General features: G+C 45.8%; 2 protein-coding genes across 2 annotated transcripts in view; both read left to right on the top strand.

Annotated features, from left to right (window-relative positions):
* The first annotated feature begins 889 nt into the window (after positions 1–889).
* LOC129408173 (uncharacterized) lies at positions 890–12,196 on the top strand. Its single transcript, XM_055151216.1, has 18 exons — positions 890–2,295; positions 2,342–2,470; positions 2,536–5,012; positions 5,501–5,765; positions 6,475–6,698; positions 6,774–6,897; positions 6,968–7,016; positions 7,188–7,324; positions 7,818–7,921; positions 8,001–8,111; positions 8,403–8,663; positions 8,751–8,833; positions 9,344–9,517; positions 9,734–9,785; positions 9,873–9,965; positions 10,042–10,100; positions 10,973–11,045; positions 11,311–12,196. Exons 1-18 carry the CDS (start codon positions 2,157–2,159, stop codon positions 11,566–11,568), a joined length of 4,812 nt encoding a protein of 1,603 aa, XP_055007191.1. The 5' UTR covers positions 890–2,156; the 3' UTR covers positions 11,569–12,196.
* A 3,427-nt stretch (positions 12,197–15,623) lies between these two features.
* The window catches only part of LOC110164318 (disco-interacting protein 2 homolog C-like), an 85,043-nt gene continuing 74,884 nt past the window's right edge, over positions 15,624–25,782 (top strand). The window contains exon 1 of the mRNA XM_055151215.1: positions 15,624–15,702. Within this exon, the coding sequence (XP_055007190.1) occupies positions 15,624–15,702 (79 nt within the window). The remainder of the gene's footprint in view (positions 15,703–25,782) is intronic.

The following is a 25,782-nucleotide window of genomic DNA, read 5'->3' as shown; positions in this document are numbered from 1 at the left end:
AGCTGTGGGCCTCTTCAGAAACAGACCCAGAGTTGTGCTTTGCTTCATTCACACAGAAAACACTCTGTTCCACCTTGTGATGTCATGTGATAATACAGGAAGTGCTCCACTGTGTTTTTAAACTCCACACACCTTCACTAAAACCATGTGGATAATTTAAGCCCTGAAACTGCCAATCTCTACTGAACTAAAAGTAAAAGTAAGATGTTAAAAAACTACCACTGCATGATATCACAAGGTAGAACAGAGCATTTTGAGCTTTGGTGATGTAGACAGACTCATAATAAAGAATTACTCAAACATGTGAATGAAACAAAACACAACTTAAAGTGATACTTTTATATATATATATATATATATATATATATATATATATATATATATTTTTTTTTTTTTTTAAACAGGAGTGTGTAGTTTATTCATGTGTAGTAATGCAGTGGTGAGTGTGTGGAAGCAGACAGCAGGGGGCGCTGCTGCTCCTTCAGCCTGTGGGGGCACTGAAAGCTCAAAGTCGGAGCAATTTTAGGATTTTCAACAGATGATGAGAGTTTGAAAAGAGGAGGGCCAGAGCAGAGGAGGGGCGTGTCCCCGGCGCCGAGCTGCCCCCTGAGTGGCCCAGACGCTCGAACCTTGGCCTAACTAGGGCCGGGGAACGGGGCCGAGCGGGGGAGGGGCGCGCTGAGTGGCAGGGACATATGAGCTCAGGGTTATTCTGGTCTGAGGGGGTCCGGGGGAGGGGTGAGGGGGGCAGAGACAGAGGGAGGGGCTCTTCCTCCTCCATGTGCTCTCTCTCTCTCTCTCTTTCTCCAGACCTCCACATGCGCCCCTCTCCTCAGTCTGTTCTGTTCCCACCGCAGGCCCCTCACCATGGGCTGCTGCTACAGGGCTGCTGCTACAGTAAAGAGCTGCCCCCGGACGAGCGCAGCGGACTCCTGGAGCCGCCCTCTGCCCCCAACACCGCTGCCCACGACACGCTGAGGCGGAGCGGGCTCGAAGTGCTGCGACATGTGCCCCCCAACCCGGAGCCGGAGGACGGCACCATCACCAAACCATCACCAAAAGGGCCGCCCACGAGGAGAGGGACAGGGCCAGACGAGCACCAGGCTATTCTTAACTCCACCAGACCCCCGGACACCAACGACAGCTCTGCCAACACAAGGCTGACCAACACTTTCTCTACTCCAACAACAACAGAGGTAAATAATAAGGACGGATCTACTGTCGTATCACAAGAGACAAACACCAAAGACCTGAGCTCTAACACAAGGCTGAATAAAACTTTATCAGCGAGTCCGAAAGAGCAGAATCCTCCTGAGGAAACAAGGAAGGACACTTCTACTCTCCTCTCTCAACAAACCTGCTCCAAACTCTGTTCAAACACGAGGAGACCTGAGCTCTCCTCCAGCACCGCTCCTCTCAGCCAGAGTCCTGGAGCCGGCTCTGACAGCGCCCCACGTGCAGCCCCCGCGCTCCCCCGGGACAGGCCTGCGCCCAGCGGGGAGAGCGCCAGGGGCAGGGGGGGCACCGCCGAGGTCAGGGGGGAAGTCTGTGTCGTGACCGCGGCTCTCGGGGAAGGATTCGAAAAGAGGACGCAGAGTTTCTACAGCCTTTGCCCCATCGACGCCGACGACCTGGACCACGGTGACGGACAATCACGCGCCACGGACACTGCACCTACCGGACAATCACACGCAGCGAAGTGTGTCTCTAGGACTTTACCTGTGGACGCTATTTTGTCAGGTAAAACAGAGAAGTCACCTGATCCATCACATGACCAGAACCCGACAGCACAGATCAATTTAGACTCTCCTCACAAATCTGCTGAAAAAACACAAAATGGACTAAAAAATCACACAGCTCGACTCAACTATGAGAAAGATAAGATAGAATGTGTCTGTGACTCGAGTGTGGACAGAGACGAGCAGCAGAGGGCAGCAGAGCGACACAAAGACATCGTTAAACTGTCCAAACAATCCGTCAGCTGTCACACAGGGCTACAGTCTTCTCCTCAATCTGACTTTTGTAAAACTGTTTCTGATTCTGTCAACGAAAAATCAAAGACCAAGTCCAGCGAAGCAAATCAGACAGCAGGAGAACAAAATAGAGACGAGAGGGAGTTTAAGACAGAAACAACAAGACTGACAGAGACGAGGCAGATGAACCACCGCGGTGTAACCCTGGTGGACACACGGGGCACTGCAGGAGAGACAGGAGCTTCTAAACTCACAGGTGAGACAGAGACAGGAGCTTCTAAACTCACAGGTGAGACAGAGACAGGAGCTTCTAAACTCACAGGTGAGAGACTTCTAAACTCAAGAGACAGGAGCTTCTAAACTCACAGGTGAGACAGAGACAGGAGCTTCTAAACTCACAGAGACAGGAGCTTCTAAACTCACAGAGACAGGAGCTTCTAAACTCACAGAGACAGGAGCTTCTAAACTCACAGAGACAGGAGCTTCTAAACTCACAGGTGAGACAGAGACAGAGCTTCTAAACTCACAGAGACAGGAGCTTCTAAACTCACAGGTGAGGCAGAGACAGGAGCTTCTAAACTCACAGGTGAGGCAGAGACAGGAGCTTCTAAAGTGACAGGTGAGACAGTGTCAGGAGCTTTCACAGTGACAGGTGAAACAGAGACAGGAGCTTCTAACGTGACAGGTGAGGCAGTGTCAGGAGCTTTCACAGTGACAGGTAAGATGTGTGAGGAAAGAGTTTGTGGATTTGAGACAGTGACAGAAGCAGAGACACAGGCTGAGACAGAGGCACCAGCAGGGGGCGATGTTCAGGGTTTACAATGGTCTGAGTCGGTCCAGTACATTGAAGTGGAGAGGTCAGAGTTTAAACCTGAAACACAGCGGCGTGCGTTTACTGTCCACACTTCTGTTCATGTGGATGACACGGGTGAGTCTGATACACGGGGCGGTGCAGAGGCCGTCACGTCTCAGGACAGTCACAGAGCAGAGCAGGGTTCAGGCTCACACCGACAACCTCAGACAAGAAAAACAGACTTTGGGCTCAAAAAACAAACTCTAGATAAAAGAGACAGAGCAGAGACTGAAAACTTTAGTGATGATGTGGAGGAGCAGACAGCAGAGCTCAGAGCCGCGCAGAGCATCAGACATTTTACTCAGAACAAAACAGATTCTGACGTGAAAATCCACCAAACGTCTTTAAACACAAACCAAAGTGAAACCCCCGTCGCTCCAGGAGTCTGTGTACGAGAGCTCACAGGTGATACCAGCTTTAGTCCTGATGAAGAGGAGGTTACTCAAACAGAGAGTGTAGAATCGCCCAGTGAACGAAAGCAACAGGACATCGTCTCATCTTATCTGACTTTACTCAGAGACGAGCTGGACTCAGGGGACAATATCAGGACCAGTGTCTCTAAACAGGACGACGTGAGACAGTGTAGTTTAACACACACTCAGGTCAGACGACAAACTGCTCCTCCTCCTCTGACCAAACCCAGCTCCACAGAGTCCAGAGACGACAGGCTGAAGGACACAACTGTACAAGAGGCAGAGGAGCAGAGAGAGGAGCACAGGGAGGCAGAGGAGCAGAGAGAGGAGCACAGGGAGGCAGAGGAGCAGAGAGAGGAGCACAGGGAGGCAGAGGAGCAGAGAGAGGAGCACAGGGAGGCAGAGGAGCAGAGAGAGGAGCACAGGGAGGCAGAGGAGCAGAGAGAGGAGCACAGGGAGGCAGAGGAGCAGAGAGAGGAGCACAGGGAGGCAGAGGAGGGGTCCAGTGCTCCTCTAGGACATACAGAGGAGCACAGAGACGATGGACTCTTAAATACAGATGCTTCACTGAGTTTTACGCTGAATTCAAGCCTCACTAAAGCACTGGATAAAAAAGAAGTCATAAAAGTGTCAGATCCTGCAGACAGCGAGGGCAGAGTGAGGGTTAAGGAGGATACTGAGGGAGTTTTAGACACAGAGACGGGAGATCAACACACTCCTCGTCCTTCTACAACACTGTACACTCAGGACAACAGTGATGAAGACTCCTCTGTTCAAACACAAACTGCACCACAAGCAACGTTCTGTGGTGAACTGACGCACGCTCCGGTTTGTAATGTCGAAAAGGATTTTGCTTCTCAACTGTCACAAGAAAAAGACACAGAGCTCAAACTCAAAGCAGTGAGCGCAGATGAAAAGAGCCACTGCAGTTCAGGAACAGCAGAGGAGACGAGACAGGAGAGTTTATCTCCTAATGATGAAAAAACAACTTCAGATCTGAGCGATTTCACACAGACATCTGAGGACCTGCAGCCTGACGGCCAAATAAAGACTGTGCACGTGAACACAGAGCCTCACAAAACGAAAAGTGAAATGGAGAAGGACAAAATACAAACACCAGTCGCACACAGTGAGACGTGCGGTTTATCAAAGGAAAATACAGACTCTGACCAGACCCAGTGTGATGTTTCTGCTCAACTATCACAAGAGGAAAACACAGACACTGAGGTCATGTTGGACTGTCCAGAGTCTGTAGACCAGAGCTCAGGAGAAGAACGTGACAGAGCACACGAAGAGCTCAGCGCTCCGACTCCAGACGCTGACGAGTCTGTAGATCCGTCAGTGAGCGGAGGAGAGGCGGCGTTTGTAGAGGTGGATCCAGGTCAGATCGACGTCTATGCCTCCACTCCCTCCTACGAGATCCACTGTCCCCCGTCCTCCGGCTGCGCAGCGCCCCCGGAGGACGAGGAGGAGGAGTGCGGCATGAGGCACATGGTGTCGGAGCTGCTGGGGGAGGACGCTCGCTCGTCCGTGTGTCAGCTCTACCCGCAGACGTGGATCAGACTGGGGCTGGAGCAGAGCTGTGAGGGCTGGGCACAGGGGGCGTCTCGGGCCGAACTCGCCCCACAGAAGAGCCTCGAGCCCGGGCACGGAGCGGAGCACATCCCTGCCTCTGTGTCGGAGCTCCAGCCCTCCATGGCTCTGCTGGGGGTGTATCCCTACAGCACGGTGAACCCACAGGGAGGCTGCATCTGGGACTGGCACACGGGCAACGTAAGACTCTGTTCTGTTTATCTAACACATGAGGTTATTTAATGTGCATTACCAGACAGAACACACTCAGGGTTTTATTTCTTTATTTTAATTTACCATTTTATACACACACAGAAGACATTAAATATATGAAGTAAGATACATGGAAAAAAGTGAAAGAACTCTAGTAAATATTAGTTTTATATTTTATATTTAAATCCTCAAAGTGTCCATCCTGTGCTTTGGTGAAAAATATTTATTTAAAAAGAAATCTTCACTACATCATTCCTTTCTTGCTTCATATATTCTGTGTCTTCTGTGTGTATCTAAAATGTATAAAGTACTAAATAAAGAAAAAAATCAATAAACATTGATTGAGATTGTGTCCAAACGCTGGACTGGTAGTTCACATGACCTGTGTCAAATGTAGGGCTGCATGTGTCACCATGAACTCTTTCATCTGTGTGAAAGTGTCTCTTTTTAAATGTGACTTTGTGCCTGTGTGTCAGGAGCCTGTGTGTCAGGAGCCTGTGTGTCAGGAGCCTGTGTGTCAGGAGCCTGTGTGTCAGGAGCCTCTGCCCAAAACCACCCTGAACCCAGAGGCCAAATCATGGACCGGAGCCAGACTCACCTTCAACACAGACGGCCCCTACAGCACCCACACCGACTACGACACCCAGGGCACCTACTACACCCAGGGCACCCACAGCACCCAGGGCACCCATGACTCAGAGCAGTGGGTCCAGTACAGCAGCGTCCAGCCCGACCACAACGGTGTGTACAGGAGGAGCTGGGAGTATCTGAGAGTATCTGAGAGTATCTGGGAGTATCTGAGAGTATCTGAGAGTATCTGAGAGTATCTGGGAGTATCTGGGAGTATCTGAGAGTATCTGAGAGTATCTGGGAGTATCTGGGAGTATCTGGAGTATCTGAGAGTATCTGGGAGTATCTGAGAGTATCTGAGAGTATCTGGGAGTATCTGAGAGTATCTGAGAGTATCTGAGAGTATCTGAGAGTATCTGAGAGTATCTGAGAGTATCTGGGAGTATCTGAGAGTATCTGGAGTATCTGGAGTATCTGAGAGTATCTGAGAGTATCTGAGAGTATCTGGGAGTATCTGAGAGTATCTGAGAGTATCTGAGAGTATCTGAGAGTATCTGGGAGTATCTGAGAGTATCTGAGAGTATCTGGGAGTATCTGAGAGTATCTGAGAGTATCTGAGAGTATCTGAGAGTATCTGAGAGTATCTGAGAGTATCTGAGGAGTATCTGGGAGTATCTGAGAGTATCTGAGAGTATCTGGGAGTATCTGGGAGTATCTGAGAGTATCTGAGAGTATCTGAGAGTATCTGAGAGTATCTGAGAGTATCTGGGAGTATCTGAGAGTATCTGAGAGTATCTGAGAGTATCTGGGAGTATCTGGGAGTATCTGGGAGTACCTAAAGCCCCACAGTGAGACTCTGGTGTCTTGATGTTCGGTGCAGGTTTCTCTGTGGAGCTTTGTGAGGCCCTGGAGCTGCTGGAGCCCGACGTCGTCTATGACTCTTCACTTCAGTACGAGCCTTTCTGTTCAGAGGCCACAGTGAACGGAGACTCACCCGCTCTGAGCCCCGCACCTGCCCTGGCACCTGCCCTGGCACCTGCACCTGCCCTGGCACCTGCACCTGCCCTGGCACCTGCACCTGTCCTGGCACCTGCACCTGCCCTGGCACCTGCACCTGCCCTGGCTGCACCTGCACCTGCACCTCCTGCACCTGCACCTGCCCTGGCACCTGCACCTGCCCTGGCACCTGCACCTGCCCTGGCACCTGCACCTGCCCTGGCACCTGCACCTGCCCTGGCACCTGCACCTGTCCTGGCACCTGCACCTGTCCTGGCACCTGTCTCCACTGTGGCGCCTGTCTCTGGTAAACACTGTCCTCTGTTTTATTTATCACTAAACTGTGACTGATCACTGACGCTTGAACTCTGTTTCAGACAAAGTGAGAGAGCAGCTCCAGAGCCTCCTGGAGTCCTGCCTCACCAGGTACAGACACAGACACTCACACTGACCGTCAACAGCAGAACATTCACTTCTCTAACTCCTCCCTCTGTCCCTCTGTCCCTCTGTCCCTCTGTCCCTCTGTCCGTCTGTCCCTCTGTCCCTCTGTCTCTGTCTCTCTCTCTGATCTCTCTGCCCCCCCCCCCCCCCCTCCAGAGAACACCTGAGTAACGACTTGTACCTGAAGTCTCAGATGGACAGTGACCAGTATCTGCCCATCTCCACTCTGACCAGTCTGGACCAGATCAAGTCTGTGAGCACCGACGTCCAGCTCATCACAGACGTTCTAAAGAGTACGCCTCAATACTGCATTATACTACTGCATTATACTACTACACCTCACTACTGCATTATACTACTACACCTCACTACTACACCTCACTACTGCATTATACTACTACACCTCACTACTGCATTATACTACTACACCTCACTACGGCATTATACTACTACACCTCACTACTGCATTATACTACTACACCTCACTACTACACCTCACTACTGCATTATACTACTACACCTCACTACTGCATTATACTACTGCATTATACTACTACACCTCACTACTGCATTATACTACTACACCTCACTACTGCATTATACTACTGTATTATACTACTGCATTATCCTACTACACTGTTCTACTACAATATACTACTGTACTGTACTGTACTATTTCACTGTACTACTGCAGTGTAGTACAAGTACTGTACTTTCTACTATTGTACATATAAGTAAAGATGATGAGTTTGTTCCAGAGTCATTTACAGAGTGTCTGTGCTGCAGCTCTGCCCCTGGTGCAGGTCGCCCCCTGTGGGCAGAAGTTCAGACCACAGCAGAGCAGGTGTGTGGTGATCCTCAGGGAGATTCCTCAGAGCACACCTGTGCAGGTGAGCACTGGTACATGAATAACACTGTGTACGTGATGATGTGTGACGTAATGATCGTGACTGGAGCTGCTGTGTGCAGGACGTGGAGTCGCTCTTCACCAGCGACAAACTGCCCACGTTTGTGAGCTGTGAGTTCGTGAACAACGACAACTGGTTTGTGACGTTTGAGTCTGAGGCGGACGCAGAGCAGGTCAGACACTACAGAGCTGGGGGTGTTCTACATGTATGTCTATGGTGGAATGTTCAGCAGAGGCATAAGCACACAGGAGCAAACACTGTCACATCAGGTTTAAGATGAAAACTTGTGCTTGTGACTGTAATGTTATTTGAGAGGGATTTGTTTACCAGCACAGATCAGCTCATCTGTCGTAGTTCCAACAGTTAAAGTTTTACAGAGTCTCAGACAGAGCAGAGCCTCTGGTTAGCCTGACACCCCCAGTCGTGTTACTCCCTATAAACACAGACGGTGTGTGTGTTTCAGGCGTACAGGTTCCTGCGTGAGGAGGTGCGTGAGTTCCAGGGGAGGCCTCTGATGGTTCGGATCAAAGCCAAAACGATGGCCACCGCGAGCTACGGCCCAAAGAACAGCGTCAGGTGCGTCGCCACGGAGACGGACCCCGCCCCCTACTCCTACTTCCCCCAGAACTGCCCCGAGCTGCAGGACCAACTGTACCACCTCACCAGCGACTTGTGGGGCGTGTCCGGGCAGGGCTTCCACGACGGCGGCGGCGACGGCAGGCAGGTGAGACGGGAACAAATGCCACCGTACACGGATCTGCTCACGCGAGAACAAAACCCTGTGTAATATGACGTGAACGTGTTTCTGCAGACGCCCACAGACCTGGTGAACGATTTTGTAAATGGTGTTTCAGCCGCGGCCATCTTCAAACCGTTTAACCCCTACAAACACAGGTACGAGTCTGTCCACAAACACAGGTACGAGGTACGAGTCTGTCCACAAACACAGGTACGAGTCTGTCTGTCACAAACACAGGTACGAGTCTGTCCACAAACACAGGTACGAGTCTGTCTGTCCACAAACACAGGTACGAGTCTGTCTGTCCACAAACACAGGTACGAGTCTGTCTGTCCACAAACACAGGTACGAGTCTGTCTGTCCACAAACACAGGTACGAGTCTGTCCACAAACACAGGTACGAGTCTGTCTGTCCACAAACACAGGTACGAGTCTGTCCACAAACACAGGTACGAGTCTGTCCACAAACACAGGTACGAGTCTGTCTACAAACACAGGTACGAGTCTGTCTGTCCACAAACACAGGTACGAGTCTGTCTGTCCACAAACACAGGTACGAGTCTGTCTGTCTACAAACTCAGGTCAAACTCAGGTCAAACTCGGGTACAAACCTAAACGCCCCGCCGTTAGAGTGTGAGTGTGTTTGTGTTTGTGCTCTGCTCCAGGAGAGGCTCTCGTTGGTCTCACTCAGACTGGAGACCAGACCAGGACTTTGAGAAGACCAGGGACCAGAGACCGGACTACAGACCGGACCGGGGTCGAGGCAGGGGCAGAGGCCGGCGCGGCAGAGGAGGCTTCCACAACAGGACAGACTCAGCGCCCCCTGGAGAGCGCAGCAGGTACTGTACACGTGCAGGTTCACGTCAGTCACAGATGTCATCAGTGTTTGGTTTTTTTATTGTAGGTAAACACTTGAAAGGTGCTTTGTTTCACCTGCTTGTGTGTGGATTTAAGTTTAATGCCGCACTGTTGAACAAGCAATAAAAATATCCACGGAGACAAGAAGGTGAAAAGTGCCGCAGTGCTCCTTTAACATGTCCTGTGGTGTTTTTCAGGCGAGGTCCGAGGAAGAGGGAGAACATGAACGGCGACACATCCACTCCTCCAGTGAGTAAACCACATGTCCCACAATGCACCTGGGCCGAGTGTTTCTGTGGTGTAAAGAGTTAGACTAAAGTTGTGTTGACTGTTCAGGCGGCGCGTCGTCCCTCTCCTCCTCCTGAACTCACCCTCACCAGCTTCCCCCCGCTGTCCGCCTCTGCAGCGCCCCCCGCAGACCACGTCAGGGTAACGCACGACTCCCATCAAACCTCCCACCTGGACTCAGACTCGCTGTCTTAAATGTCGTTTTGTGTTTGAGCAGGTTTCTAAGTCCAAGTCTGCCCCTCCGCTGCTGCAGGGCGTCTGGACCGAGACACAAGTGTAAGTCTCCACACGTCACACCCCAGGAGAGTCTGCTGGTTTACCGGGAAGAACTCAACCTGGATGAGACTAAACCAGGACTAAACCAGGACTAAACAAGGACTAAACCAGAACTAAACCAGGACTAAACAAGGACTAAACCAGACTAAACCAGGACTAAACAAGGACTAAACAAGGACTAAACCAGGACTAAACCAGGACTAAACAAGGACTAAACAAGGACTAAACCAGGACTAAACCAAGGACTAAACCAGGACTAAACCAAGACTAAACCAAGACTAAACCAAGACTAAACCAGGACTAAACAAGGACTAAACAAGGACTAAACCAGGACTAAACCAGGACTAAACAAGGACTAAACCAAGACTAAACCAGGACTAAACCAGGACTAAACCAAGACTAAACCAAGGACTAAACAAGGACTAAACCAGGACTAAACCAGGACTAAACCAAGACTAAACCAGGACTAAACCAGGACTAAACCAAGACTAAACCAAGGACTAAACCAGGACTAAACCAAGACTAAACCAAGACTAAACCAGGACTAAACAAGGACTAAACCAGGACTAAACCAAGACTAAACCAGGACTAAACCAGGACTAAACCAAGACTAAACCAAGAGTAAACCAGGACTAAACAAGGACTAAACCAGGACTAAACCAAGACTAAACCAGGACTAAACCAGGACTAAACAAGGACTAAACCAAGACTAGACCAAGACTAAACAAGGACTAAACCAGGACTAAGCCCCTTTAGCCTCTGACCTTTCAGATGTGTTCCTCTCAGCAGATCTGAGTGACTGAGCTGAATCCAGAAGATCCTGATCCTCAGAGAACGTGACTGATGGTGTGTTCCTCTGTTTTTGTGTTCAGGCTGAAGGAGCCTCAGAGAAAGGACAGATCTGCTCCGGCCTCCACTGACCCCTCTGCACCCGCACTGGACTCTGTATGTTCACATGACACTTTTATTTTCACATGTGTTTAAATGTGTTCAGTTTCTACTTGACTACAGCTCTACCTGATGTGTTGTTGAGCAGATCTTTCGCTTTGTTTGTAGTTTTTAGCTCGGCTCTTACTTACTTAAACTTAAAATAAACTTGAGCTGTTTTTCACATTTTTAAAACTGTAAAAATCAGGTAGATCGTCTTTAAGTTAGACTGATTTCTTGAGTTTTCTGTTAAACCAGATCCATGTTTTGTTGTTGTTTCCAGGAGTCAAAAAAGCCGAGCTACGCACAGATCTGTCAGAAGTCTTCTTCTCCCAGAGGCTCCTCTCCTGTTTCTCCCAAACACAATCACACCAAACCAGCCCAAAAAGAACCCAGCCACACTGAAGAGGCTCCTCCTGCAGGGGGCGCCGCTGAGCTCAGCCTCGCCCCTCACAGGGCAGCAGGGGGCAGCACTGAGTCCGTAACCAAAGTCCAGTCCATCCCCACGTACCCAGGGCAGGAGGCCGAGGTCCTACGGTGACTCCAGGCTCAACACGGATCATTTATGTCCAGTCCGAGCCAACGCAACATCAGGTCCAACGCTTCAGGTCCAACACTTCAGGTCCAACGCAACATCAGGTCTGACATGAGGATAAACATGAGGAGAAATCGGGACATGACCTTTGACCTGCTCTGGCCTCAGGATTCATCAATTTCAGTTTTTGGAGCAATAAAAACGATTGAGATTCATTTTAGTTTTCTTTAGGTTTAGTCCTGCTCCACCCAGAATACTTTATACATTTGCTTTAAGCATTTTAAAAATGATAAATGTATATTTTTTTTCTCTTTTTTTTTAAAAACATGTTCAGTTTTTGTGAAGCTGACGTCTGAACACTGTTGGGTTTTTACAGAGCGCTGTACATCTCTGCTTAGCTCACACTTTTATTCTGTATTCTGTGCTGGACGACGTTTCAGAAGAATCTGTCTCATTTTAAATGTTTTTTTTTCCATGTTTGAGGAGTTGGAGGAGTTTGTGTCAGTTTGTTGAGTCCAGAGCTTTGTTTGTGAGTGTGTCATGTTCTGAGTCGCCTGTAGGAGCAGGTCATTCTGTTCTGTCTCTACACATGTACATAAACTCCACATTAAAACAAGTGCCTTTGGGTTGAATATTTCACGTCTCAAATCATTTGTTTTATTTTTGTACTGCCTAAAGCTGCACTGTGGAACTTCTCTGATACATGTGCTCGTCTCCAAGGAGATGGAAACAGTTTTATCTTTTATATATTTTTTCAGTTACGTAAAAAAATACCTTGAAACCTGTGCAGTGGTGTGAGGGAATCGCCCCTCTACAGATCTGACGCGTAACTTGACCTGTTTATTATTTATGTCCATTAAGATATGAGTTTAATGCCATACTGTGGAACATTCCAGGAAAAACAAGAAACATCTCCATGGAGACAAACAGGTGTCCTGTTCTCCTCGGGGACAGGGCCTGGGGGGGTTGTTGTGTTTGTTGTTTTCCCGCTGGTGCAGTTCCTCTTTGCTCCTGCAGGGGTCAGCACAGCCCCGCGCTCCCGCCTCTTCACGCGCACTGTTCACGCGCACTATTCACGCGCACTGTTCACGCGCAGGAGCGTGATTAGATTTGGGCAGTGATCGGTTTAATGAATGAGCCTCGCGGCACTAATGAAATCTGCAGTATTAACGCCAGTGCCGCGCACTTACGCGCATTTACGCACACTTACGCACACTTACGCACACGCACGGCCTCTTGACCTGCCACATTTAACACATTATCATTGTCACGGCAACTTTTTACACCCGAGAGAGAGCTGCAAGAAAAAGAAAAGGAGAAACAGGAGCGCGTCACACAGACAGAAGCGCACGGAACAAACGCGCGGCCAACACATGTCACTGTAAACATGTGATGACACGTGCACGCGCTGGTTGGATGTATGTATCTGTATGTCAATAATTCTCAGATGATCGTGTTCTTCAACAGCTGCTCCATGATTTAACTCAGATGTAAACTGGTTCAAGTGCACATGACAAACAGTCTGTATATTTAAGATTTTATTAAAAACGTTGCCAAGTTTTGTCTATTTTTCTGCACTGGAAAAAAAAAACAATATCTAACTAAATGAAAATGATTTAAATTAAGAACATTTCACTTTATCTGAGTCGATTCAACTTGACAAGTAAATTAATTTACCAAGGGGATAAGATTGTTTTTCTTCATTCAAGCAACATTAGATTTTGTTTCTTATTTTAAGTGCATAAAGTTGTTGTTTTTCTTATTTTAAGTGCAGCAAGATGTATTTTCATATTTTAAATACAAAAAGTTTTGTTCCACTGACAGATCATTTTACTCGTCAAGTGAATTTTACTCAAATCATGATCAAACTTTCTTAATTCAAGTCGTCTTAACTTTGATATATATATATATTTTTTTTTTGCAGTGTGCTGAGGTTTATAATTTTACTTTTGTTAATTTCATAAGTGTTACCCAACAACCATAAACTTAACCTAAATAAATCTAGGCCCTAAATGAAATCCTAATTACTCCATAGTTATAGTTAAACAAATAAATGACAATGCCTTTATTTTGAAAAAAAAAATAAAATGCTTAAACTGAACGTGATCCTTGTGATTCTGTTGTAAACGTCAATATAAGAGGACATAATCCAATTACTTATTTTATTTGATTGGGACGGAGCATGTTAATGAACAAACATGACACAACATGATGAACACACCGGACTGTCGCCTAACACGAATTTCCATCCGTTGTCACAAAGGGGCTGTGGGGCAAACAATCAAATATTGCACACTCCACTCATTACACAGTTTTCATTATTGCACAATTCCCATTATTTTGCTGTAAATTTGGCCACACATTCAGTAAATACAAATCTGTCTCCATCAAAGATCAATTAAAATCATAATCCAGCTGCACATGAGACGTGTTTGGTTTGACCAGAACCAGTTTTTCATGTGAGTTTAAAAGAGCTGCAGTCAGATTCTCTCACAGAAAACCACAGATTAACTGAATACAGTTACTCATATTTGTACTCTGATTACATAACTCCGGTACATGTAATCCAGGCATGCCCAAACTGTGGCCTGTGGGCCAAATGCGGCTCTCAGACAATTTTTTTTTGGTCCTGAGGCTTCCAGGTGAATTGGCCCAATTTACCTTGTATCAATTAAAAATAAACTTTTTACTGCAAGTTTTTTGAAAATCTACCTGGCTAAAGGAAATATGTAATATTTAGTGTGTAGTTTTAAGGATCTTAGCACGAATAAAGACTGGCTCATTATAACGTGTTTAACATGCACATATTTCAATTATTCACTGTATTGAGCCCCAGTCTCGATCGACCCTCTGATTTGTCTGTGTTTAGATTTGTGGCCCTTGATGAAAGAAGTTTGGACACCTCTGATGATCTGTTACTCTCCAACACTGAAAATATCGTACCGAGAGATTTCCCTAATCGTGAAACTCCCCACCAAATCCAGAGCTTTCCCAACATATCACGATAAATATCATACTGTGACAATATCGTATCGTATCGAGACTTGAATATCGTTACACCTACATTTTATGTTTAAACACACTGGATCTGGTCACGACAACCCAAAGTGTGAGGCTCGGCTTCAGACTCCATCACTGGTTTAGAAACCCGTTCAAATATCGATGAAACAGACCTGAATCAATTCTGAAGGAGAATACAGGTTATAACAATACAGAAATAATAATATATTAAAAAAAGTTACTCAAGTACAAGTAGTGTTGTAGTGAAGAGCGCACTAATCAAGACCAAGATCTGTCTAAGACCACAAGGTCCCGAGACCAGGACAAGACCAAGACCTCTGAGGGTCAAGACCGAGACAAGACCGAGACTTTTAAAGGCCGAGACCGAGACAAGACCAAGACAAGACCGAGACAAGACAGAGACAACAGCCCATCAAGACCAAATCACCTCTACTAATGAATCAAATTTGAGTTATTCAGTTTAATAAATAATTCACTGCTCATCACGGTGTGGAGAGCTACAGGTTGGAGCTCCCTGTTTTAGTCTGTGATCTCCCCTCGAGCCCGGGCCCTCAGTGTCGCCCCCTGCCGGTGATGGAGCACACTGCACCTCCTCCTCCCCCTGCTCCCTCCGCGCGGTCACGTGACTCCAGCGGCAGAAGCTGCAAACCGGAGAGCCTCCTCCTCCTCCTCCTCATCATCATCACCACCACCACCGCCGCCACCGCCACCGCCGCAGCAGCGACACAAACCCACCGCGAGCCCAGCAGCGTTCACCGAGCGGCGCCATGGCGGGCCCGCGCTGACGAAAACAAGCCGAGCCACCGTCCCCTCCGCGCTCTTTGTTCTCCGCTCGACGCAGGCTCCCGCTCTCCCGCTCTCTGCCCCGCTCTGCCCGCGCCTTTCCCCCTCCTTTCCCCCCGAGGACAGGCCGCCGAGGAGCGAGGAACCACAAAACAAGCAGCAGCAGCGGCGGCGGCAGCGGCAGCGGGCGGCGGCAGCAGGCGGCAGCAGCAGCAGCTCTGGACCGGGGACGCGGCGTTTATCACGGAGCCGGGCGGATGGCGGATCGAGAGGCGTCGCCGATACCGCTGGAGATCCGAGCCCGGCTGGCGGAGTTGGACCTGGAGCTGTCAGAGGGTAAGACACGGTGCCCTGCTTCGGCTTCCCTCCCCTCCTCCTCTTCCTCCCTTTCCTCCCCTTGCTCCTCCGTTGCCGCTCCGTTGCCGCGCTCTCCCGCTCCCCCTGTACCGCTCCGTGCCGCGCTCCCGCCGCTCGCTAACGGCTTCAAGCGAAACCAGCGCGAGCTCAGATTTATCACTATCTCAGCCGCACAAACCGTCATTTTTTCACGCTGACCCGCTCTCTAAACACTCTCCTTCTCCCCCGCGGCGTTTTTATTCAATTTCATCTCGTAAAAAAGGCCAAAAAAAGGGCAAACGTAACGAGATTAAAGCGTGAATGTCGCAGGATTCGGCGTCGCTAGCAAAGCGCCGTAGTGAATTTTAAATGATCGTGTCTCGCGGAAAATAGAGCACGAGCTCCGAGCTCCGGACTCTGACAGAAAACACAAAACACCCTCAAAATCATCACAATCATGTCGTTTTATTCAAACATATTCACATAAATGTAGTGCAGCGCGTGTACCTGTCACGGCGTGCGGAGACGTGCGTTTTAACACTGATGAACGTTGTATTTACGTGTTTATCGTGGACGTGGTGTGGTGTTTCTGTCCCACTTTCACGACTGGCTGGGCTTATTTATTTATTTATTTATTTATTTTTGTTTATTTAGGCCCGGCACGTTTTGACACGGTTTGACACGGTTTGGCACGGTTGTGGTTGGAGATGGTGGAGTTTTTTTTGAGGCGGTAGGTGGAGGCCGGGAGGACGGAGAGATGCTGATGATGATGGCGCGTAAAAAAAAAAAAAAAAAAAAAAAAAAAAAAAAGGGACGTGCGTAAAAAAAAAAAAAAAAAAAAAAAAAAAAAAAGAGGGTCGCAAAAATCACAAAAAAAATAAATAATTAAAAAATCACGGCCGCATTACGGTTGTGTCCACGGATCCTCAGCCCTCCTCTTCTTCCTCCTCCTCTTCCTCCTCCCGTCCAGATGTTCGTGGAGCAGACACCGGCCTCTCCGTCCCTCCCTGCGCGCCTCCGTGCGTCCCTGAGCGGGGCACGGCGGGGGGTCGGATCGTCCGTCGGCGCGTCCCGGAGCGTTCCGCGGGTCCGTCGGGCCGGATACACGAGCCGCGCTTTGACCTTGAGATGTTGACACAAACGGAGGAGCTACTACCTGCGTGGACGTGCGTGGAGCCGTGCGTGGAGCCGTGCGTGGCGTTCATGCAAAATAAGCGGGAGAGAAAACAGCCGAAGTGGAGCCACGGAGAAGAGCGTTTGTGTCCAAATGTCCAAAAACCGCGGTTTGGATTCAGAATCTGTCAGGATTTTAAACACCTGCAGCAGGAACCAGATCATCTGAGACAAACTGAAGTCTGTGCTGCAAGAATCAAGAATCACGTGTGTTTCAGAACATGTTTGGAGCTACAGGGTCAACAGCTTTTACATAAATTTAGACTCCATGAGTGTCTCTGTTTCCCCGGGACAGTCCCAGTTTTGAGCCTGTGTTCCCCTGTCCCAGCAGATTTACACAAAACCACTGATTTGTCCCAGTTTTATACAAAAAATGTCACTAATGTCCCTAGTTTTGACCAACTTGATCCCTGGGGATGTAACGAAATCCAAATCTCACAGTACAAACACCTTGACAAGGTTTTGGTGCGACTCATTACTGTCAGAATCCAAACAATTCCAAGTCAAAAACATGTTTCTTTCCATCGTCTGCGCTGAAATGAATCATGGGATTTGTAGTTCTCTGTGGTCATAAGCTGTTGCTACTATAAAACTACACATTTAAACAATGGAACTTGTGATTCGAAATATTGTGACAGTGATATTATTGTGAGACGTTAAGGTGTGATATTACAATATTTTGGTTATTGTTACATCACTAGTAAATAGACACATAAACTGTAACTTTTTTAGGTAAAATATAGAAAATCTGCTTAAAAATGACCAAAAGACAAAGAAAATGGGACTGTACTGACTCACATTAGTGACGAGTACAGAACAGTTTTCCTTAATTACTCACTCATGTCACAATTTCATTATTACCAACCACCACAAACCAAGGATGTCCCAGTTTTTTATTTTGTAAATCTGGTCACTCTAGTCAAATAAATGTGGTTTGGGTTTAGATTCTGTCAGGATTTTAAACACCTGCAGTAGCACTCGTAACATTTGAGAGATGTTTGTTTGTGTTTGTAACTACAGGGTCAGCAGCTTTTCCACAGGCACAGGGAGGGCATCTGACACATATGGAGTGTCCAGACGTCCCTGTTTACCCCGGACAGTCCCATTTTTGAGCCTGTGTCCCCTGTCCCAGCAGATTTACACAAAACCACTGATTTGTCCCAGTTTTATACAAGAAATGTCCCAGTGTCTCTATTTTTGACCAATCTGATCCCTGTCGTTAGTAAAGAGACACATAAACTGTCAAGTTTTTTTGTTTTTTTAGATTTTTGTTTCAGTAAAAAGTCACATGTTATAGTTTTGGTAAAAAGTCACATGTTATAGTTTTGGTAAAAAGTCACATGTTATAGTGAATAAGTCGTGAATGGGCCAAGTGCAGAACAATTTTATTATTACCAACCACGACCAACCTGGGAGTGTTTCAGTTTCAGACATTGACAATCTGGTCACTCTGCCCCGTGGGCACACAGAGACAGAGACATGAGCCCGATGTGTGTGTGGAGGAAAACTGTGTTCTCTTGGACTATTCTACATGTTTTAAGGATAAAGTCGGTTAGTTAGACTCATGTTGTTGTTGTTGTTGTTGTTGTTTACAGGTGACAGACTGTTAGAATCTCAGCTACTACACTATATTCTCTACTCACGTTTACGTCACAAACCAGGAAGACACGCGATGAAACTTCCAGTGTAGCTCCCAAATCTGGACTCACCGACCGACTGAACTAAAAGCAGAGCTCGTTGGTTTAAGTTTAAAGTTTGGGTTTAAAGTAGAGTTTTCTCGTCTTTCTGTGACGCTCAGTGGTTTGTTCTTCTGCCTCACAGTGAGAAGCTTTTTGTACATGAGTGAATTCATTTTATATACCAGACTGGGATTGAGACTGAGACCAGGACCAGGCCAGGATCAGACCAGGACCAGACCGGGACTGAGATAAGGACTGAGACCGGAACCAGACCAGGACCAGGCTGTGATTGAGACTGGGACTGATATACAGATGCGCGGATGGAGGTTACAGCCGCGGACTCCGCGACTAAACCGCGGGTCGGGCGGATGACGTGACGAAAAATAATATTATAATTAAATTCGGGCGGGTGGCGGTTTCACTACTCAAATAAAAAACTCTGATCTCGGAGCAAATGGGAGGAGACCGAGCGGATGGCGAGCGGGTGCGATTTTGAAAACTGGTTAAAAACTGTGGTTGCAAATGGATAGAGGGCGGATGATGAGTTTTGCGATGCGGTTGTGGATGAAAAAGTAGCCCGGGATCAGACCGAGATCAGACCAGGACCAGACCGGGACTGAGACTAGAATCTGACTGGGACTGAGACCAGGACTGAGAGCAGGACTGAGACCAGGACTAAGACCAGGACTGAGACCAGGACTGAGAGCAGGACTGAGACAGGGACCAGACCAGAACCAGATCGGGACTGAGACCAGGATGGAGACCAGGACTTAGAATGTTCCACACTATGACATGAAACCTTTCTATCTTTATTGAGACCAAACCAGACCAAGTTCCAGTTCAGATCTGTGGAGAGGTGTTTTAGAGGTTCAGTCCTGGTTTAGTCCTGGTTTAGTCCTGTTTCAAACCGGCATTGCAGTTTAAGTCTCGTAAAGAGGAAACGGACGTTATCAGTTTTTTTTCCATTTTTTGTTCAAACACAGAATTGAAAAACTGAAAAAACAAATCATTATCTGTTTTTTAATTTTCGGTTTTATTTTGAAAAACGACTGAACGAATGACACACGGACTGTCAGAACACTCCTTTACACAGTCTGTGGTTGGACTCTGTGGGGCACAGTATCATTAAGTATCTTTAAGTATATTGAAGTATATTAAAGTACATTTACTGCATTTCTGATGGATTCTTCTTCTCAGTGTTACCAGACCGTCGTCATGGTGATAATGCAGTAAAACAGAACTGAACATGAGCCGTGTGAGCAGATGTGACTCGTTCAGGTTCTGCCCACAGCCACAGCGCTGACAGGAGACCGACAGGTGACTCTGACAGGTGACTCTGACAGGTGGAGGGGAGTGTGACAGGTGCATCACATGTTATTGATCTGTGTCAGAGTCTGGAGCGTGGGCAGAGGCGCACCTGCACCTGCACCTGCCCACGGACACGAAGAGAAGAGCTGAAATAACAATATCTACAGTACAGTTTACACTTTTGTTTTCACTTCTGTAGTATCTGTTGTTTCTTTTAAAAATATGATCAAATAAATCTGATTATTACAGGTTTGTCTGGACGATCCCAAAAATACACTCAAATTATAAGATCTAAACACTTAAATCTATCAGAAAATGACTTAAAACTAGAGAAATAATCTGTCCATGCAGCAAGACCAATTTACTTGACAAGTTCTCTTAAAGTACATTTTATTTTATTTATTTTATTTATTCAATATTTGACCAGGTAAGTCAATTGAGAACTTCCTCTCATGACGACCAAGAGGCATAAACATATAAAAGTGTTAAAGTGTGTGCAATGATCCTGTCAAATACTCTGGATGGAGTTTTTAAAAGTCCACAGAGGTAAAAATGAACTGAGTTTTAAAGTCTGTTGAAGGAGGTTCAGTCACTGCTGCACTAATCTATCCTGATTCAACTAGTCTGGTTTCATTTCGTGGAAACCGTGTGACCTCAGCATTAGGATTCGTTCGCTCGACAGTAGGCGGGGACTTTTTTTATTTAACCAATCGCTGCTGTTTGGTCGTGACGTGTGTAATGCACCAAATCTTGTAGGAAGAAGGACAATAACGACTTTCCCCTTGATAAAATTCACCAAATATTCTCTTTGTTCCATCTTTAAATCCTCAATCTCACTGACACTGAATGTCTGTCTCTTCACTGATTGGCTGGAGCCTGAACTCACACTTCTGGGGTTTTTGCGAACTGTCTAGTGTATTCTGATTCCTGAGCGAGTCACTGGAGAGAAATTAAATTGAGCGGTGACACTAGGTGGCGCCGGCCTGACTAACAGTAAACTACGTCGAGACCAGAATGAAGCGTCTCAGAACCAGTGAGTCGATCATAAATCTGAAAACAAGATCAATAACCTGATATATGTTTTAAATCTTGGCCAGATCAGAGAAATTTGCAGTGAATTAAGAAATGAAACGTCCCTTTATTTGGTTTTCCTCTTGTATTTGAGTAAAACGTGTCTTGCCCAAGTACAGATACAGTTCAGTGTATTGTACCAGCAGCTCTAGTGTTTCTGTCCGTGTCTGATTATGAAGTGTGTCTCAATTGTTAATTTCAGAAAATGCACATCAGCCTGATAAACTCCGCTCTGGTCAGTGAAAGTCGTGAAAAGCTCTTAAAGTCATCGTGTTGAATAAAGAGGATGTTCTGAATGTAAAAGGAAAGTGAGAAAGAACTTTGGACGTCTGCAAACTGTTTACAGTGAAGTCGTTTTGTTTTTCACATGTTTAAGACCGTCAAAATTAGGCAGAAATATTGAAATATCAATATATCGTATCGTTTAATGTGATGATGCATTATCAATATCGTGAGCTGATGTATCGATATATCACCAAGAGGATTTTTGGTTTATTTTACAAAATTATTTTGTTACAGCTACAGTTTTGTTGCTCGTTTAGCAGGGATGTAACAAACTGAAATATCATGATATCGTATCGTCAAAGTTCTGTTAATAATATAGTGGACCATCACAATATATCGAATTACAAGTCTCTTTTCTTAAATTAAAAGTTATGGTGCAGGAATAACTAAAAAAAAAACACACACAGAGGGAGCTACATAGACCATGATCCTTTGCTCCATTTCAGTGCAGACGACAAGAAGAAATAACAGTTCGAACACTTTTAAGTCTTAGTTTTTTGGATTAAGTCTTGTCAAGGTGTTTTAAGAAGAAAAAGGTGCATAGTCACAGTTTTGATGCCTCCACAAAATATTGTATCACAATAAATATCGTACTGTGAGATGTTTATTGTGAAAATATCTTACAGAGAGATTTGGATATTGTTACATCTCTAATTGTGAGCTTTTCCATGATATCACAGTAAATATCGTATTGTGAGGTTCATACCGTGACAATATCGTATCGTATCGAGACTTGGATATCGTTTAGTGAAGGGAAACCCTTGACTTTTTCACTGTTTTGATGAGTAAAATGTTTGTCTTTTAGTGTCACAGCCACATGATTTGGACTTTATTTTTTATCGAACCGTGTCTAATAAGTTTCAAATATAATTGTCATGATCATGAATAAAACATAAGGAATTTGTTCACTCAGACTGATTCTAAAATTCAAATTAAAAAGTGGATATTTGCACAGACACAGAGAGATTTGCACAGTTTGAATGTGAGACCTGTAAATCCGTGAACATCTGTAGTATTTGAACTGCACATGGATTTTTTATTTTAATTCTAGAGTCAGTCTGAGTGAACAAGTTACTTATTACTGAACGACTTATTACTTCTGTTTTATTCATGATCAAAACATGAGTTGAGTTTGTTGTTTGACTAATGTGGCTTGTCGTTTCCTTTAAGTTTTGTTCTTTCTTCTCTTGATAGTTGTGGATAAATTGTTCATGTTAGAATTTATCCTTTGTGTAGTTTGTTGGTTGAAGATTTGGGTAGATTTATGAAGCTGCTGGAGAATATGACACACATTTACACACACATTTACACACACATTTACACACACATTTACACACACATTTATACAGAAAAACATTAGTACAGCGCGGCGCTTCCAGTCGTTGTGAAAAAGCTCTACTGTGTCCGTTTAAGTCGTGATTTTGATTCTTCTGGACGTGTTTTGAGCAGAATCTTTTTAATTAAAACATAAATCTCAAATCTAATCACAAAGCTTGTCTGAAAAAATTGCAATGAGATATTTAACACAAACGGTTCAGGACGATTTAACTGAACGAACAAGTATTTTTCTTGGAATTGTTGTTACGGAGAAAATCACTAAAACAAATGAAAGGATTGTACAATATTGTTCCAGTGATACAGTAGAATGTGTCCTGCTCCAGTGCAGAAGTGTTCAGGGACAAAATGAGCACACTGTGTCCTGTCCGCGTCTAATTATAAAACATTTTTATAATCCACGAACCAGGAAGTGAGGCTGCTGAGCTGTTAGCATGCTAGTTGTTGTTTGTTGCCATAATAAAACTCACCTGTGTGAAGTTGGCTCCGGTCAGGGTTGAGCGGTATCCAAATATTGATTCTGTTAAATCTTCTCAGGATTTTAGCGGGGTATTATTGTATCACTAAAATGTTTTAGTACGACTTTGGTAAACTACGAAGCCGCACCGCTGTACAGTCTGTGTGTACGACCTGCAGATGTATAATCTCTAAACCATCTCCAACACACAACAGACTCAACATCAGCAGAACACCCCTCTGTCACAGAGAGAACACCCCTCTGTCACAGAGAGAACACTCATATTCCACTGAGTCACTGTGTCCTTTAGTCCGACAGAAGCTGAACCACATCAGCGACACAATAATGAGCTGTTTTTTTTTAGCCTTAGTTTATGCAAATGAGTCATGTGGTTTTAAGTTTCGTTTCTGTAAAATGTAAACAAATCTGCTCAAATCTGTGTGGATAGGGAAGGATTACGGACACAGAAACAAGTCAGTCGTCACTCTGAGCCGCCGTGCTCGTCTTAAAATCCAGTGTTACGCAAAGTAACAAGTGAACCTCGTCGTCGGTCCACGAAAAGACTGTTTTTACACTCACCATCTCCCTCGGCTTCCTTGTTTTTACCACTCACGTGATGTCAGGACGAGCGTTTCAGGAGGTTTTGCTTTTCTGTGTGGACAGGGAACACTTCGATTGCGGACACAGAAACGACGTGTGTGGACGCAGATTGTGTTCAATATGCTGGTACACTAATACAGTGATACGTGGAGTCGTTTCAGTGTAAACGGGGTCTTAGTCTGACAGAATCTGATGCATCAGCGCACAAGGAGCGAGCTGTTTTTATCAGCGGTTATAGTTTATGCAAATGAGTCATGTGGTTTTAAGTTTAGTTTCTGTAAAACATAAACAAATGTGTCCTGAAGACAAAATGCTGCCAAATTGTAGAAGTACTAGTATTTTTGGGGGGGACCAACTCGCTCGTGGTCGGACTTGCTGTATGAGCGTCACGTGACAACAGAACGAAACTAATTGAACGTCGTCTCCTCACACAGTTAAAGAAACATTATAGACACTGTTAGTTTTAAATCATGATGGCATTAAACTGAAAATACAACCACACGTTCATTTGTGTTGAGCAAACTAATGTAGGGATCAATAAATTATAATATTATATCAGGTCCTTATGCACTGCAGATTTTTATAAATGATGGTAATGACACTGATACTACGACTACTTTTTGATACTGCTGTGTACTGTAGTACTGTTTTACTGTCCAACTCTTGCTCCAATCAAACACAAACCTACACAAAGAACTATGTCGATCATTTGTGCTGCAAAAAGTTTGGTTTGTGCTGCTTTAGTTTTGGAGAGACAGTATAAAAGTCTGGATCAGTCTTTAGTCACTCGCTTTTGATTCATATTTTATAAAATATCACAGACTTTTCCACAGCCTCAGATCGTTTCTCTTCACTAGTTTTGTGGAGTTTTGTTAAAGTCGCTGAACAGAAATGGTGTCATATAATTTCCACAAAAATAATAATGAATCATTTTAGAAATAAACTCGCACAAATGAAAATTGTCACACATAAAACAGCACAAACCGAATACAAACATTTTGAGGAGCAGGACGACGTCACGGATCCAAAATAAAACTGTTCAGATTTTAAGAACCAGAATCACACAAACCAAACTTTTAACAGGACAAAAGATTGACTCCGTTTTGTGTCGTTTTATGTCATTTTGAAGTTTCCTTGAGGCTGCTGACCCCAATTTGGTCTGTAAAAGAATTGTTATTATCTCCAAAACTAAAACGGCACAAATGAAACTTTTTACAGGACAAATGATTGACAGAGTTTTTGTTTAGGTGTATAAAAACTGCTCTAAAAACTGTCTGTGAGAGTTGAGAAACGTGCTTCTGAACTCATCATGTTGAATAATGACCTGAGAGAGATCACTAGATTACTCAAACATGCATGGATGACGTCTAAAACCTTTTCAGTCAGGTTATGAGGGAATAACGTCAGAACATGGGAGAAAGACAAAAAGAAAAAAAGATTTAACGGTGAAAAGAGGCGATTCGGTGTTTGAGTCTCCAGCGTCGTGCAGATGGCGTCGGTTCGTGGCGTCGGTTCGTGGTTTGACCCACATCACGGCGTCTTTGCTCGTACAGTAAAGGTTAGAGCAGATGTTAATGAGTGCAGCCGTGCCCTCGTGCCCTTTGGCCAAGCACTGGAGTAGAACCAGTGACATGTGGCCCCTGAGTCACCGCTCTGCCCCAGGAGATCGGGCAGAACGACAGGCAACCCTGGGTCCTTGTGACTGTGCTCCTGTCAATGCAAGAGAGACAGTGTAGTCCTGGTTTAGTCCTGGTTTAGTCCTGGTATAGTCCTGGTTTGGTCATGATTTAAACCTGGTTTGGTCCTGGTTTAGTCCCAGTTTAGACTTGGTTTAGTCCTGGTTTAGACCTGGTTTTAGTCCTGGTTTAGTCCTGGTTTATTACTTTGTCTGGAATATTCCACAGTATGGCATTAAACCTTTCTATCGTCATGGAGACCAAACCAGACCAAGTTCCAGGTCAGACCTGTCACGGCTCTGCCCCAGGAGATCGGGCAGAGCGACGGGCAGAGCGACGGGCAGAGCGACGGGCAGAGCGACGGGCAGAGCGACGGGCAGCCCTGGGTTCTCGTGACTGTTCATTTGTCAACACAAGAGAGACAGGGACGGATTTGTTTTACATTTTGTATTTAAGTCCCTGTACCTGATTTTGACGTCTTAAAAATTAGAAAAAA

This window comes from Boleophthalmus pectinirostris, unplaced genomic scaffold, assembly GCF_026225935.1.
Source record: "Boleophthalmus pectinirostris isolate CB_2022bp ecotype Guang Dong unplaced genomic scaffold, ASM2622593v1 HiC_scaffold_15, whole genome shotgun sequence".
NCBI classification, from domain to species: Eukaryota; Metazoa; Chordata; class Actinopteri; order Gobiiformes; family Gobiidae; genus Boleophthalmus; species Boleophthalmus pectinirostris.
Note: the sequence above shows the minus strand (reverse complement) of the source record. Positions and strands in the feature narration are given on the sequence as shown.

Coding starts and splice junctions, on each gene's coding strand:
- LOC129408173 (XM_055151216.1), top strand. CDS start 2,157: ATGAACCACCGCGGTGTAACCCTGGTGGACACACGGGGCACTGCAGGA. Junction 2,296..2,341: donor AGGAGCTTCTAAACTCACAG/GTGAGAGACTTC, acceptor CTAAACTCACAG/GTGAGACAGAGACAGGAGCT. Junction 6,898..6,967: donor CACTGTGGCGCCTGTCTCTG/GTAAACACTGTC, acceptor ACTCTGTTTCAG/ACAAAGTGAGAGAGCAGCTC.